At 66.0% G+C, this 12276-nt stretch overlaps 1 protein-coding gene across 1 annotated transcript; it reads right to left on the bottom strand.

Moving 5' to 3' along the window:
- Nucleotides 1-2327: 2327 nt before the first annotated feature.
- Nucleotides 2328-2871, bottom strand: EMIHUDRAFT_423904 (hypothetical protein; the record flags this gene model as incomplete). Its single annotated transcript, XM_005783230.1, has 2 exons — nt 2328-2707; nt 2762-2871. 2 exons carry the CDS (start codon nt 2869-2871, stop codon nt 2461-2463), a joined length of 357 nt encoding a protein of 118 aa, XP_005783287.1. The 3' UTR covers nt 2328-2460.
- Nucleotides 2872-12276: the final 9405 nt, after the last annotated feature.

The following is a 12276-nucleotide window of genomic DNA, read 5'->3' as shown; positions in this document are numbered from 1 at the left end:
GAGTGCGGAGCGGGGGGTTCCGAGCGGTGGTGTCGGTGAGGAGTGTGTGTGTTGTCGTGCTAGTGTCTGGTGTCTACTAGCTCCGAGTAGAGAGGGGGCGTTCCGCTGCTAAAGCCGTAGGGGAAACCCGGAGCGCAGAGCCAACCCTCGGAGACCCGTGTTTATTTTACACGGCCCTCTCCCTGCGAACGCGCAGCCCCCTAGGGGTCAGGGCTCTCTAGCCCGTAGCCCGATGCCGATCATCCGGCCCGCTGGGTGCGCTTCTTAGCTCCCCGGCCCTGGATGTGAGGTTGATGACTGCACTCCAAGTTGCTCCAAATAAATAAATAAATAAAAACGGACACCTTTCTACTGTGAGATGGGTAAAAAGGAACAGGCCCCCGCCCTTACGATCTTTGTGCAGGGTTCTTTGTGGGTGTGGTCGGCGACTAGCCGGGGTCGTCCTTCCGATGGGGGGCTAGCACTAGCCGTCTTCCACATGGTCCCTCGGGTCCCTGCTGCTCCTAATCTCTTCGTACATCCTCCTGCTGATCTCAGCAAAGTCCTGCTCCCTCCCTCGTCTCGCTCTGCGCGTCTGCTCCGCCTCACCGTCTTCTGCCCTGCGTCGTCTGGCGACGGGTCCTCCATAGTCGGTCGAGGTGTCGCCGCCCTCCTCGTGCCTCTTCCCAACGTTCCTTCTGCGGCCGATGCCGTCTGCTCCGGCTCCCCAGTCCCCGGCTCTGCCCTGCTCTCGTCTGCGCTAGTTTCTGCTTCGTCATCACCGGCGTCTCTCCTCTTCCTTCTCCCCTTCTTGTATGCTTTGCACATCGCGTCGATTCCTTTTCCCTTTACACCAACCTAAAACCCACCCAGCAGCTGAACCGCTCCCTAAGTCGAAGGAGCATCATCAGTCTCACCCACTTCGCTCGCTGCCCACCGTCTCCGCTCCCTCCCGCTTGAGCCGCCGTCGCGGCCCTCGTTCGTCCCACTGGCTGTTGGCCCGTCCCTGCGTTGCCTGCGTTATCCCTCCTCCTCCGCGACTCCCTCAAGGCCGGCCGAGCCTCTTTCCACCCAGTGAAGAGCTTCCTCAGCCACTCAATGTGTTCCTCTCTCTTCATTATGCGCGCCGTAGCCTCATCATTGAGCTGGATCCACCTCTGCACCGCTCCCGTCGCCGCCTCGGCCACGATTTGCAAGTCCCTCGTGACCCCGGCGCCAAGGTCCCTCCGGCTCTTCTCCGAGAGATCATCTACCAGCGCCGGCAACACCCCCCCGACGGCTGGGGCTAGTGCATCGTACCCGTCCCCATCCAGCACCCTATAGCGTGAGCCCTTCAGCGCAGCGACATGCGCTATCGCCTCAGCGTCTTCAGCGTATCCTTGGAGTCGGGTGCCGCCTGGGCTACTTTGCTGATCGCCGTCCCCGTCTACGCTCGCGCTACTCTGAGGAACCATCTGGCCTGCTCCCTATTCCCCAGGCAGGCGCCGCTAAGCAAGTGCGCCATCGTCGCTCTAGGCGGGTTCTCATCTTCCTCGGTCCATTGCTGCGCGGCTTTCCGCACGATCGGACACAGCGGGTCTCGCTTTAGTGCCGCCCTCCTCGCCGCGTCCCTCGCGGCCTTACGACGAGGCAGCCCCTGAGTTCGCTCCTTGTGGCGGCGCCTGGGGTCTCTCTCCCCGCCTCTCCCCGCATAATCCTCTCGTGGTGCGCTCCGTGTGGCACCCCCGCCTGCTGCCGCACACGCGCTCCCATAACGGTCTTTGTCACCACGTTGTGATCATCCACGTCGGCGAAATCAATCTCGCGCTCGCCGTGCTGATCCTTGATCCGCTGGCGCTTGTCCCATTTGTGTTTCGTCGTTCCCCTGACCACATCGCTCCACAGCGGCCCCGTCACCCCTGCCGTGTGCGACCCCGCCGTGAGCCCCTCGCCGAGCCGTCCTCGCACCCACTCGTTCGTGTGGCCGCGTGTGGCGTAATAAGTCCTCCGGTCCAGTACCTCCCGCCCCCACTCTCTGTCTGCCGCCCTCCGGCAGTCCGTGTATAGGCACGGGCGTGTCCTCACCGCTCCCCGAATGACCGCTGTGGCATCCTCAATCTCGCTGGCCCCCATGTATGCCGTCGCCGCGGCGTCGGCGTAGGCGTTGCTAGCGCACCCCGCGTGGCTCGGTACCCACAGGAACGTGACAGATTCGAGCTGGGCGCGATATCTGCATATCCCCTCTATAACTGAGCCCCTCGAGAGAGCCTTTCCGGTACGCCGCCTCGATCTGCTGTAGCGCGGGCTTGCACCAAGTGCGTCGAAGGCGATTTGTTTGTTCGTTTTTCTTCTCGAAGTTGTCTCCGTTTCTTACAAACAAGAAGCCGCAAAACAAAAAAACAAATGCAGTCCAACACCACCAAGCGAGAGCGAGAGAGAAGAGGAGCGAGATCCTGGGGGGTTGGCTGCCACGAAGTAAACAGGACCAAAGCAGTCATCATGTCATCGCACCACCACTCTTGGCAGCACAAAGCCGCGCCAGATGTCCGCCAGCTCCGGAGCCGCTCCCTCGCGGCTGTCGAAGCGCTCCTCGTCCCAAGCGATCAGGTAGCCCAGCCGCATCACCTCGACCGCCCGCTTGCGAGCCGCCTCCGGGAAGAGCTCGTGCGACTGCGGCGACCACTCCGCCGCCTTGAGGATGAGCCTGCCCACCGCCACCGCCTCGGCCGCTGGCTGCAGGTTGGCCGGCCTGAGGGAGGGCAGAGGTGTGTCAAAGAGAGGATCCGGCGAGTCGGGGAGAGACCATTTCAGTGCGCGCCTCAGTGCGAGTGCCTTGGCCTCGCCCGCCACGCGCACGCCGAAGCGGGCGGTCGAAGCGTTTGCGGAGACGACGACGCCGACCTTGCCGTTCATCGAGGGCCGCGAGACGAGAGAGCGGATCTCGACTGCGGAACCGACTGCCGCAGCGCTCGGATCCGACTCGCTCCACGAGCAGAGGACGCGCGCCCGCTCGAGGGCAGAAGGCGCGCTGGCGAGCGGGTCGGCGCCGCCGCGCAGCAGCGCCCGCGCCCGCTCGACGGTGAGCGCCTGCGGAAAAGGGACAATGGGCGTGAGGACAGTGCGCTCACGCCTCTGGCCGCTAGTCTCGGGCACGCCTCGAGATGCTGGAGCGGCGTCCAGCCGCGGCTGGCGACCAGCCAGGCGGCGAGGTCGGCGCGGCCTTGGCTGTTTGCGGCCTCCTCGGGCGTGCCGAAGGGCGTAGCGGCGCGGGAGGCGCCGTAGGAGGAGAGGAGCTTGGCGACCTCGAGGTGGCCGTCCTGGCACGCCGCGAACAGCGGCGTGGCGCCTTGCTCATCGGCCTGGTCGACCGCCGCGCCAGCCTCGAGGAGCAGCCGAACGCACTCGGGATGGCCCTCCTGGCTCGCAATGAACAGCGGCGTGGCGCCGCTCTCCTGGGCCTGGTCGATGTCAGCGCCAGCGTCGCGCAACAGCCGAACGCACTCGAGCTGGCCCTTCTGGCACGCCATGAACAGCGGCGTGGCGCCTTGCTCATCGGCCTGGTCGACTGAAGCGCTGGCCTCGAGGAGCAGCCGGGCGCACTCGAGCTGGCCCTGCTGGCTCGCGACGTACAGCGGCGTGAAGCCTTCAGCGTCTGCTTGGTTGACCGCGGCGCCAGCCTCGAGGAGCAGCCGGACGCATTCGATCTCGCCGTTGAAGCTCACAGCGCTCAGCGGCGTGGTGCCGTCGTCCATGGGCTGCTCTATCGCCGCGCCCGCCTCGAGAAGCAGCTGGGCGATCTCGAGGTGGCCCTTGTAGCACGCGATGTACAGCGGCGTGGCGCCGTTCTGCCGGGCTTGGTTGGCCGCCGCGCCAGCGTCGCGCAGCAGCTGGGCGCACTCGAAATGCCCCTCTTGGCACGCAACGTACAGCGGCGTGAAGCCTTCAGCGTCTGCTTGGTTGACCGCGGCGCCAGCCTCGAGGAGCAGCCGAACGCAGCCGATCTCGCCAGCCAAGCTCGCAGCACTCAGCGGCGTGGTGCCATCGTTCATTGCTTGGTCGGTCGCCGCGCCAACCTCGAGGAGCAGCCGGGCGCACTCGAGGTGGCCCTTGTCGCTAGCGACGAGCAGCGCTGAAGCGCCGCCGCCATTCGTCGCCCCCACGCTCGCGCCGCCCTCGAGCAGCAGCCGCGCCGCCTCGGCTTGCCCGTGCCGAGCGGCCCAGGTCAGCAGCGTGTCCTGCTTCTCGGTGTCGTGCCGCGCGTCGAGCTGGGCCGCGAGCGACGTGCCGCACGTCCGCCGCCCGGAGAGGAAGGCGTGCAGCCAGGCCAGGTCGCCCCGAGCCAGGTCGGCGAGCTGGGTTGGGAGGGCGCCGCTCATGCCGCCAGAAAGAAGAAAAACGCGGCTACCCTCCAAGTGCTCCAAGTCGCTTGCCCACTTCCAGTCGAGTTTCAAAACAAGAAGCCACAAAAACAAATGCAGTCGAACACCCCCAAGCGAGAGCGGAAGCGGAGCGAGATCCTGGGGGGTTGGCTGCCACGAAGTAAACAGGACCAAAGCAGTCATCATGTCATCGCACCACCACCCTTGGCAGCACAAAGCCGCGCCAGATGTCCGCCAGCTCTGGAGCCGCTCCCTCGCGGCTGTCGAAGCGCTCCTCGTCCCAGGCGATCAGGTAGCCCAGCCGCATCACCTCGACCGCCCGCTTGCGAGCCGCTGTCGGGAAGAGCTCGTGCGACTGCGGCGACCACTCCGCCGCCTTGAGGATGAGCCTGCCCACCGCCACCGCCTCGGCCGCTGGCTGCAGGTTGGCCGGCCTGAGGGAGGGCAGAAGTGTGTCAAAGAGAGGATCCGGCGAGTCGGGGAGAGACCATTGCAGTGCGCGCCTCAGTGCGAGTGCCTTGGCCTCGCCCGCCACGCGCACGCCGAAGCGAGCCGTCGAAGCGTTTGCGGAGACGACGACGCCGACCTTGCCGTTCATCGAGGGCCGCGAGACGAGAGAGTGGATCGCGACTGTGGAACCGACGGCCGCAGCTGTCGGATCCGACTCGCTCCACGAGCAGAGGACGCGCGCCCGCTCGAGGGCAGAAGGCGTGCCGGCGAGCGGGTCGGCGCCGCCGCGCAGCAGCGCCCGCGCCCGCTCGACGGTGAGCGCCTGCGGAAGAGGGGCAATGGGCGTGAGGACAGCGCGCTCACGCCTTCGGCCGCTAGTCTCGGGCACGCCTCGAGATGCTGGAGCGGCGTCCAGCCGCGGCTGGCGACCAGCCAGGCGGCGAGGTCGGCGTGGCCTTGGCTGTTTGCGGCCTCCTCGGGCGTGCCGAAGGGCGTAGCGGCGCGGGAGGCGCCGTAGGAGGAGAGGAGCTTGGCGACCTCGAGGTGGCCCTGGTGGCACGCTGCGAACAGCGGCGTGGCGCCTTGCTCATCGGCTTGGTTGACCGCCGCGCCAGCCTCGAGGAGCAGCTGGGCGATCTCGAGCCGGCCCTGCTGGCACGCCATGAACAGCGGCGTGGCGCCGTTCTGCTTGGCTTGGTCGATCGCTGCGCCAGCCTCGAGGAGCAGCCGGGCGCACTCGAGGTGGTCGTGCTGGCACGCGATGTACAGCGGCGTGGCGCCATCCTGCTTGGCTTGGTTGACCGCCGCGCCAGCCTTGAGGAGCAGCCGGGCGCACTCGAGCTGGCCCTCCTGGCACGCCATGAACAGCGGCGTGACGCCGTCGTTGCGGGCTTGGTTGACCGCCGCGCCAGCCTCGAGGAGCAGCTGGGCGCACTCGAGGTGGTCCTCCTGGCTCGCTATGAACAGCGGCGTGGTGCCGTTGTCCTTGGCTCTGTTGATCGCTGCGCCGACCTCGAGGAGCAGCCGGGCGCACTCGGGGTGGCCCTTCTCGCACGCGACGTACAGCGGCGTGGCGCCATCCTGCTCGGCTTGGTTGACCGCTGCGCCGGCCTCGAGGAGCAGCTGGGCGCACTCGAGCTGGCCCTGCTGGCACGCCATGAACAGCGGCGTGGCACCGTCCTCGTCCGCCTGGTCCATCGCGACGCCGGCCTCGAGAAGCAGCCGGGCGGCCTCGAGCTGCCCCCTCTCGCTCGCGATGGACAGCGGCGTGACGCCGTGCTCTGTGGCCTGGTCAGTCGCCGCGCCAGCCTCGCGGAGCAGCCGGGCGCACTCGATCTGGCCCTCCTGGCACGCAACGTACAGCGGCGTGCGTCCTTCAGCGTCTGCTTGGTTGACCGCGGCGCCAGCCTCGAGGAGCAGCCGAACGCAGCCGATCTCGCCAGTCAAGCTCGCAGCACTCAGCGGCGTGGCGCCTTCATCATCGGCCTGGTCGACCGCCGCGTTGGCCTCGAGAAGCAGCCGGACGCACTCGACGTGGCCCTCCTGGCTCGCGATGGACAGCGGCGTGGCACCGTCCTCGTCCGCCTGGTCCATCGCGACGCCGGCCTCGAGAAGCAGCCGGGCGGCCTCGAGCTGCCCCCTCTCGCTCGCGATGGACAGCGGCGTGACGCCGTGCTCTGTGGCCTGGTCAGTCGCCGCGCCAGCCTCGCGGAGCAGCCGGGCGCACTCAATCTGGCCCTCCTGGCATGCAATAAACAGCGCGGAAGCGCCGCCGCCATTCGTCGCCCCGACGCTCGCGCCGCCCTCGAGCAGCAGCCGCACCGCCTCGGCCTGCCCGTGCCGAGCGGCCCAGGTGAGCAGCGTGTCCTGCTTCTCGGTGTCGTGCCGCGCGTCGAGCTGGGCCGCGAGCGACGTGCCGCGCGTCCGCCGCCCGGAGAGGAAGCCGCGCAGCCAGGCCAGGTCGCCCCGAGCCAGGTCGGCGAGCCGGGTTGGGAGGATGGCGCCGCTCATGCCGGCATTAAATTTCTTTTCTTTGGACTACACTGGGCATGACGTAAAATTCTTTTTCTTTGGCGTAGCAGAGCCCCGGTGAGTCCTCGAAAGAGCCCAAATGGGTCCTCGGAGAGGGTACCCTGGGTGGGCGGGGCCTCTACTCGCCAGGATGGGGCCTCTATAGCTACGCCGACCGATGACCCACCCGACTCCGTGTGGGCGAGTGGCCTGCTGCTCGCTGCGATGGCGAAAAACTCGTCTCGTCGCACGCCAGAGCTTATGCTCTGTCGAGATGTGAGGCGCTTGAGTGAGCAGGCGCACATCGCTTCCAGGGAGGGGGGCGTGCTTCTGCTCACACCACATGCTAGGGGGGGGGTCCCGCCCCCCCCAGCACCTTCACCACAGGGGGGGGGTCGTGGCCGAGGACCCCCCCAGAGACTCGTGGTCAGGTGGTCAGACCCTCCGGGCCCTTGATTTTACGCCTCATTTCGCAGCATTTTCGAGGGTGAATCATCCTTTGGAGCTACATGAGCCTTGAGACTGGTCAGATTCTCCAAGATATTGGACTTTCAGCCACGATTTCACAACTTTGGGGGCAAAATCGGCTCTCTGGCGGCTATTCCTAGCCAACGAACTGCTGGGGGGTGCCCACCACATGCTAGGGGGGGGGTCCGACCCCCCCCAGAGGCTTCACCACATGCTGGGGGGGGGGGGTGGAGCGTGAGCAGAAGCACGCCCCCCTCCCTGGAAGCGATGTGCGCCTGCTCCTTGCGCCCAGGAGGGGAGGGCGCTTGCATAACGACGCTGCTAGAGATGCCTTTCGGGGCCCAGAGATAAAACTTCTGATGCCATGCGTGACCTAGTAGTGTCCCCAGCTATGGGCGTGTCCACGTTGGAGCCAGGTGTTGTGTGGACACTAGAATAGCTCCGCCGTTCATGGAGGCAACCGATGCGAGTCGACTGGTGTGTGTCGTCGTGGTTTCGTATCAAGAATACTCAACACTCGCCCCCCCTGGCCATGCTCGCTCGTTTTCGGTAAAGTTTCTCCCGCGTTTTGCCAGCCGCGAGTGCGAGTCGTCTCCGGCGGCGACAATTCGGTACGCTCCCCAGGACGCGCAGAGGCACAGGCAGCTGCGACCCCGCCGAGTGGACACTCCGCGCCACCTGGACCTGCTGTCCTGTGCCACCGTCTACTCGGCAGCTGCCTCTGGAAGGCACCGCGAGAGGTACATCGTACACAATACAAAAAATGGCGCAGTCCAAAAGCAAAACGCAAAGTTTTCGGGGAACGCCCGGGCGCGCGCTTTCGCGTTTCGGCTTTGCGCCACTCTGTGTCTCTGTGTAGTGCTCCACGCACCGTCGGGTGCGTGGGCGGTAAGGAGGAGCCGCGCGGCGCGCGCGGCCTTGGTGACTGACAAAAGTTGTTCAGGAATAGACTACAACACTTCGGCGCCCGTCGGCGCGCCGATACGCCCGAAATAGCGATGCAATCGCAATAGCTCCCAAATAGCAAATATATCCGCGCTCTCGCGGCGCGTATAGCCGCGCGCCGCGTAATCACGTAAACGCAATCGAGTTGCTTTTACGTGACGTAATATCTCGGAGTTGGAAAGTGTGAATGCGCACCCGCGCATTCGGTCATGGAGAGGCACGCCCCTCGCTGGGCGTCACACTACCCCCCCGGCTCGGCGCGCCATCCAGCCAGCGGTCACGCGACGCGATGTCGCGGCGGGCCTCTGATGGCATGCCTGCGAGGGGCAAGAAGTCAAATCTCGCCGTCGCCACTGGAGGCGGCGGCGGCGTTCCAGTTGCGGCCGGCGGCGGCCTCTCCCTCACGTGCGGCGACGAGGTTGAGCACAGTGCGGCGGTGGGTCTCGAAAGCCTGCCTCGTCAGGATCTTTGTGAAAAGATCCGCCGGATTCGTCAGTCCCGACAGCCAGTGCACCTCGGTGACGCCGGCCCCGCGTAGCTCGCGCATCTTGAAGACCTTGCGATCGATGTGGCGCGAGTGTTGGGAGGTCGTGAAGCGGTGGCAGAGGTCATAGGCGCCCTTGTTGTCGGTGTAGACGCGCACGGCCTTGTTGAGCTTGCGTCCGAGAAAGGCCGTCACCCCCATCACGGCCAGTAGCTCGATAGCGCAGTCGGCCAGTGCGATGAGTTCTGCCTCGGTGCTTGACATGGCGACGCAGTGCTGGCGCCGCGAGGCGGAGCTGATGGTGGCGCCAGCTAGCCGGATGAAGAAGCCGGAGGTCGATCGCGTCGTCGCCCAGTTGGAGTCCGCGTAGGCGCACAGCTCGTCCGCCGCCTCCGCGTGGGCACTATAGGTGATGCCCATGCGTGGTGAGCGCGCAAGGTAGACGAGAATGCGCGTCAGGCACTTGTAGAGGCCCTCGGTACAGATGGCGGCGCAAGTGCCGCATAGCCCCTTTGCCGCTGCGATCTCGTGGCGATACTTCACGGCGTGCAGCAGCGAGCCATAGAGGGACGCGTACCGCTTTTGGAACGCGGGCTCGGGCGTCGGTCGCGTAGCGATGGCGGCGTCGTAGAGCTTTTGCAGCTCTTCGCTCGCCGGCGTGTGCGTCCAGGCAGACGGGTAAGAGTCGGCGGATCCGTCCTTCAGGTACCGTTTCGTCAGCGACCCGATGTAGTTAGCCGCCGAGACCTCGACCACCTTTGTGCCATGGTAGGTCCGATCTGCCCCGAGGAAGTAGTCGTCCTTTGGTTGGGGCTCCCCGAACTTGACGAGGAATTTGTCGGAGAGAGTCTTCCAGTCACGTTTGGCCTGGGCAGGTGCGAACGGCGCGTTGAACGCCCGCCCGTCGTCGACGTAGAGGGTGGTCGTCACTCGTTGCTCGTCATCGCCGTCGACGCACTTGCTGTAGATGCATGGATCGTAGGGGCACCTGTCGAAGCCGAGTCCCTCGGGCTCGGGATCCGTGTAGGCTTTCGAGACGGTGGCAGCAGCTTCGAGGGGTTGCTCGCCATCGAGGATCGCTCGCAGCCCGGCTACATCATGTTTGACCCAGAGCTCAACACAGTGGTTATCACGGACGACGTGACATTCGTCCCCAAATGCCAGCCAGGCCTCCGACGCGTCAGCGGGGGGGGATACGAGATTCCCACGGAGAATATCCCGTTCATCAAGGGCAACGCCGACGGCGCCGGAGAGCAGGGCAACGCCGACGGCGCCGGAGAGCAGCAGCCGCCGCTACCATAGTGCTCCACGCACCGTCGGGTGCGTGGGCGGTAAGGAGGAGCCGCGCGGCGCGCGCGGCCTTGGTGACTGACAAAAGTTGTTCAGGAATAGACTACAACACTTCGGCGCCCGTCGGCGCGCCGATACGCCAGAAATAGCGATGCAATCGCAATAGCTCCCAAATAGCAAATATATCCGCGCTCTCGGCGCGTATAGCCGCGCGCCGCGTAATCACGTACGAAAGCAATCGAGTTGCTTTTACGTGACGTAATATCTCGGAGTTGGAAAGTGTGAATGCGCACCCGCGCATTCGGTCATGGAGAGGCACGCCCCTCGCTGGGCGTCACACTACTGTGAAATGGAACTAAGCCTACTGCTTAGCCCCTCCTTATGTCACGTGAGAGAGGCGTTCACATTTCAGCACAAATTCTTTGGACTTTGCTTCGCATTTAAGAGGGCGCGAGATTGTGTGTGTCGATACTGACGTAGGAGCATTAGAACACGCGCAGCAGCGTCATAACGTCCACATGAGAAATCACGCGCCGGGCTCCTTGCGTTTGCGCGCGCGCTCCCGCGCTTGGAGCGCCGCCTCCTGCTGTCTCATCCGGCGGCGCGCCGTCTCGAGCACCTCCTCCGCCATCGCCTTGACGCGGTCGAAGGCGACGGACTTGTGCATGCCCCAGTACTTTGAGCGGCTGTGCTCCTTGTACGGAAAGGCGGGCGAGGAGAGGCCGTGCATGATGCGAGCGACGGCGCGGCCCGTCAGCTTCGCCTGAAGCTTGCCCGGCTTGACGGCGGCGCTCAGCTGGCCCCCGATCAGGTCGGTGAGGTCACCTCGCAGCCGGCCGTCGCCTCCAACGGGCGCGCCTGAGGCGCGACGAGGTGTATTCTGGTCGGGGGAGAATTGCAGCGATTGGGGGGGGGGGGGGGGGGTTGTGATTAGGAAGGGAGAGCGTCGAGGTGAGATCCAGGGGGGCCCGAGGGCACTCGAGGATCAGACTGGAGATCGGAGGGAGATCGGAGGGAGATTGGGGGGAGATTGGGGGGAGCGGAGGGAGATCGGAGGGAGATCGGAGGGAGATCGGAGGGAGATCGGAGGGAGATTGGAGATTGGAGGGGAGATCGCGCGCCGAGCGCGACGGGCGCCGCCCACTGCGTCTCCTCGTACCGCGGCCCAAAGTAGGCGGAGAGCTTGGCGTCGATCAGCTCGCCGTTTGCGAGCGACCTGCTCACGGCCGGGGAGTGTGAAGAGGCGCCGTTCACACCCGCCGCCGCTGCGCCGGCCCTTCGCGAGGCGCGACCAGAGCAGCGACGCGCACGCGTCGAGCTTCGCGAGCTGCAGCGCGTCGATGGCGCGCATCCGCGCGCACAGTGCCACCGCCAGGTTGCGCAGCTCCGCGGGGGTCGGTGCGTACCTTCGAGAGGTGCGGCCGAGGTGCGGCCGAGGTGCGGCCGAGGTGCGGCCGAGGTGCGGCCGAGGTGCGGCCGAGGTGCGGCCGAGGCGCGGCCGAGGTGGAGCCGAGGGTGCAGCTCCGCGACGGGATTGCGAGCCGGGAGGCGCGAGAGACTGAGAGTGCGTGAGAGGGCGTGAGAGTGCGTGAGAGTGCGTGAGAGTGCGTGAGAGTGCGTGAGAGTGCGTGTGAGGGTGCGCACCGGAGGCGCACGTAGAGCGCGACGTCCTGCAGCTCGACGCGCAGCACGCCCGCCGCCTGCAGCGAGATGGCCCGAGATTGCCCGAGATTGCCCGAGATGACCCGAGATTGCACGCCCCCCTCCGGGCCTGCAGCGCGAGCAGCTCCTCGTGCGCCGCGTGCACGTCCACCCGCAGCTCGGTCGCCGCCTGACGACGAGGAGCCGCGACTCAAGAAGGCGACTCGCCTTGGTGCACAGCGCAGCCCGGCCCTGCTGGCATGCCGCCTGCAGCGAGCACAGCTCTCGGCTAGCAGCTCGGCCGCATCTCGGACAGCTCTCGGCTAGTAGCTCGGCCGCATCTCGGACAGCTCTCTCGGCGAGCCGCCTGCACGAGCTATGGGGAGATATGGGAGATCTGGGAGATATGGCTCTCTCTCGGCGAGCCGCCTGCACGAGCGAGCACTTGTGGACGCCGTTCGCGCACTTGGCGTACTTGAGCAGCATCGCCTGTCCACACCCCGCCGCTGTGAAGAGACGCCGTTCACAGCAGGCGCCTCAGCGTACTTGAGCCGCGTCGCCACGAGCGGACTTTGCGCGGCGACGGCCTCTGCCGCCTGGGGTGGGGAGAGCCATTTTGGTAGGGGAGAAGGGGGGGGGGGGGGGGTGAAA

The sequence above is a fragment of the Emiliania huxleyi genome (genome assembly GCF_000372725.1).
Source record: "Emiliania huxleyi CCMP1516 chromosome Unknown EMIHUscaffold_180, whole genome shotgun sequence".
NCBI classification, from domain to species: domain Eukaryota; phylum Haptophyta; order Isochrysidales; family Noelaerhabdaceae; genus Emiliania; species Emiliania huxleyi.
This window is presented reverse-complemented; position numbering and strand designations above follow the sequence as displayed.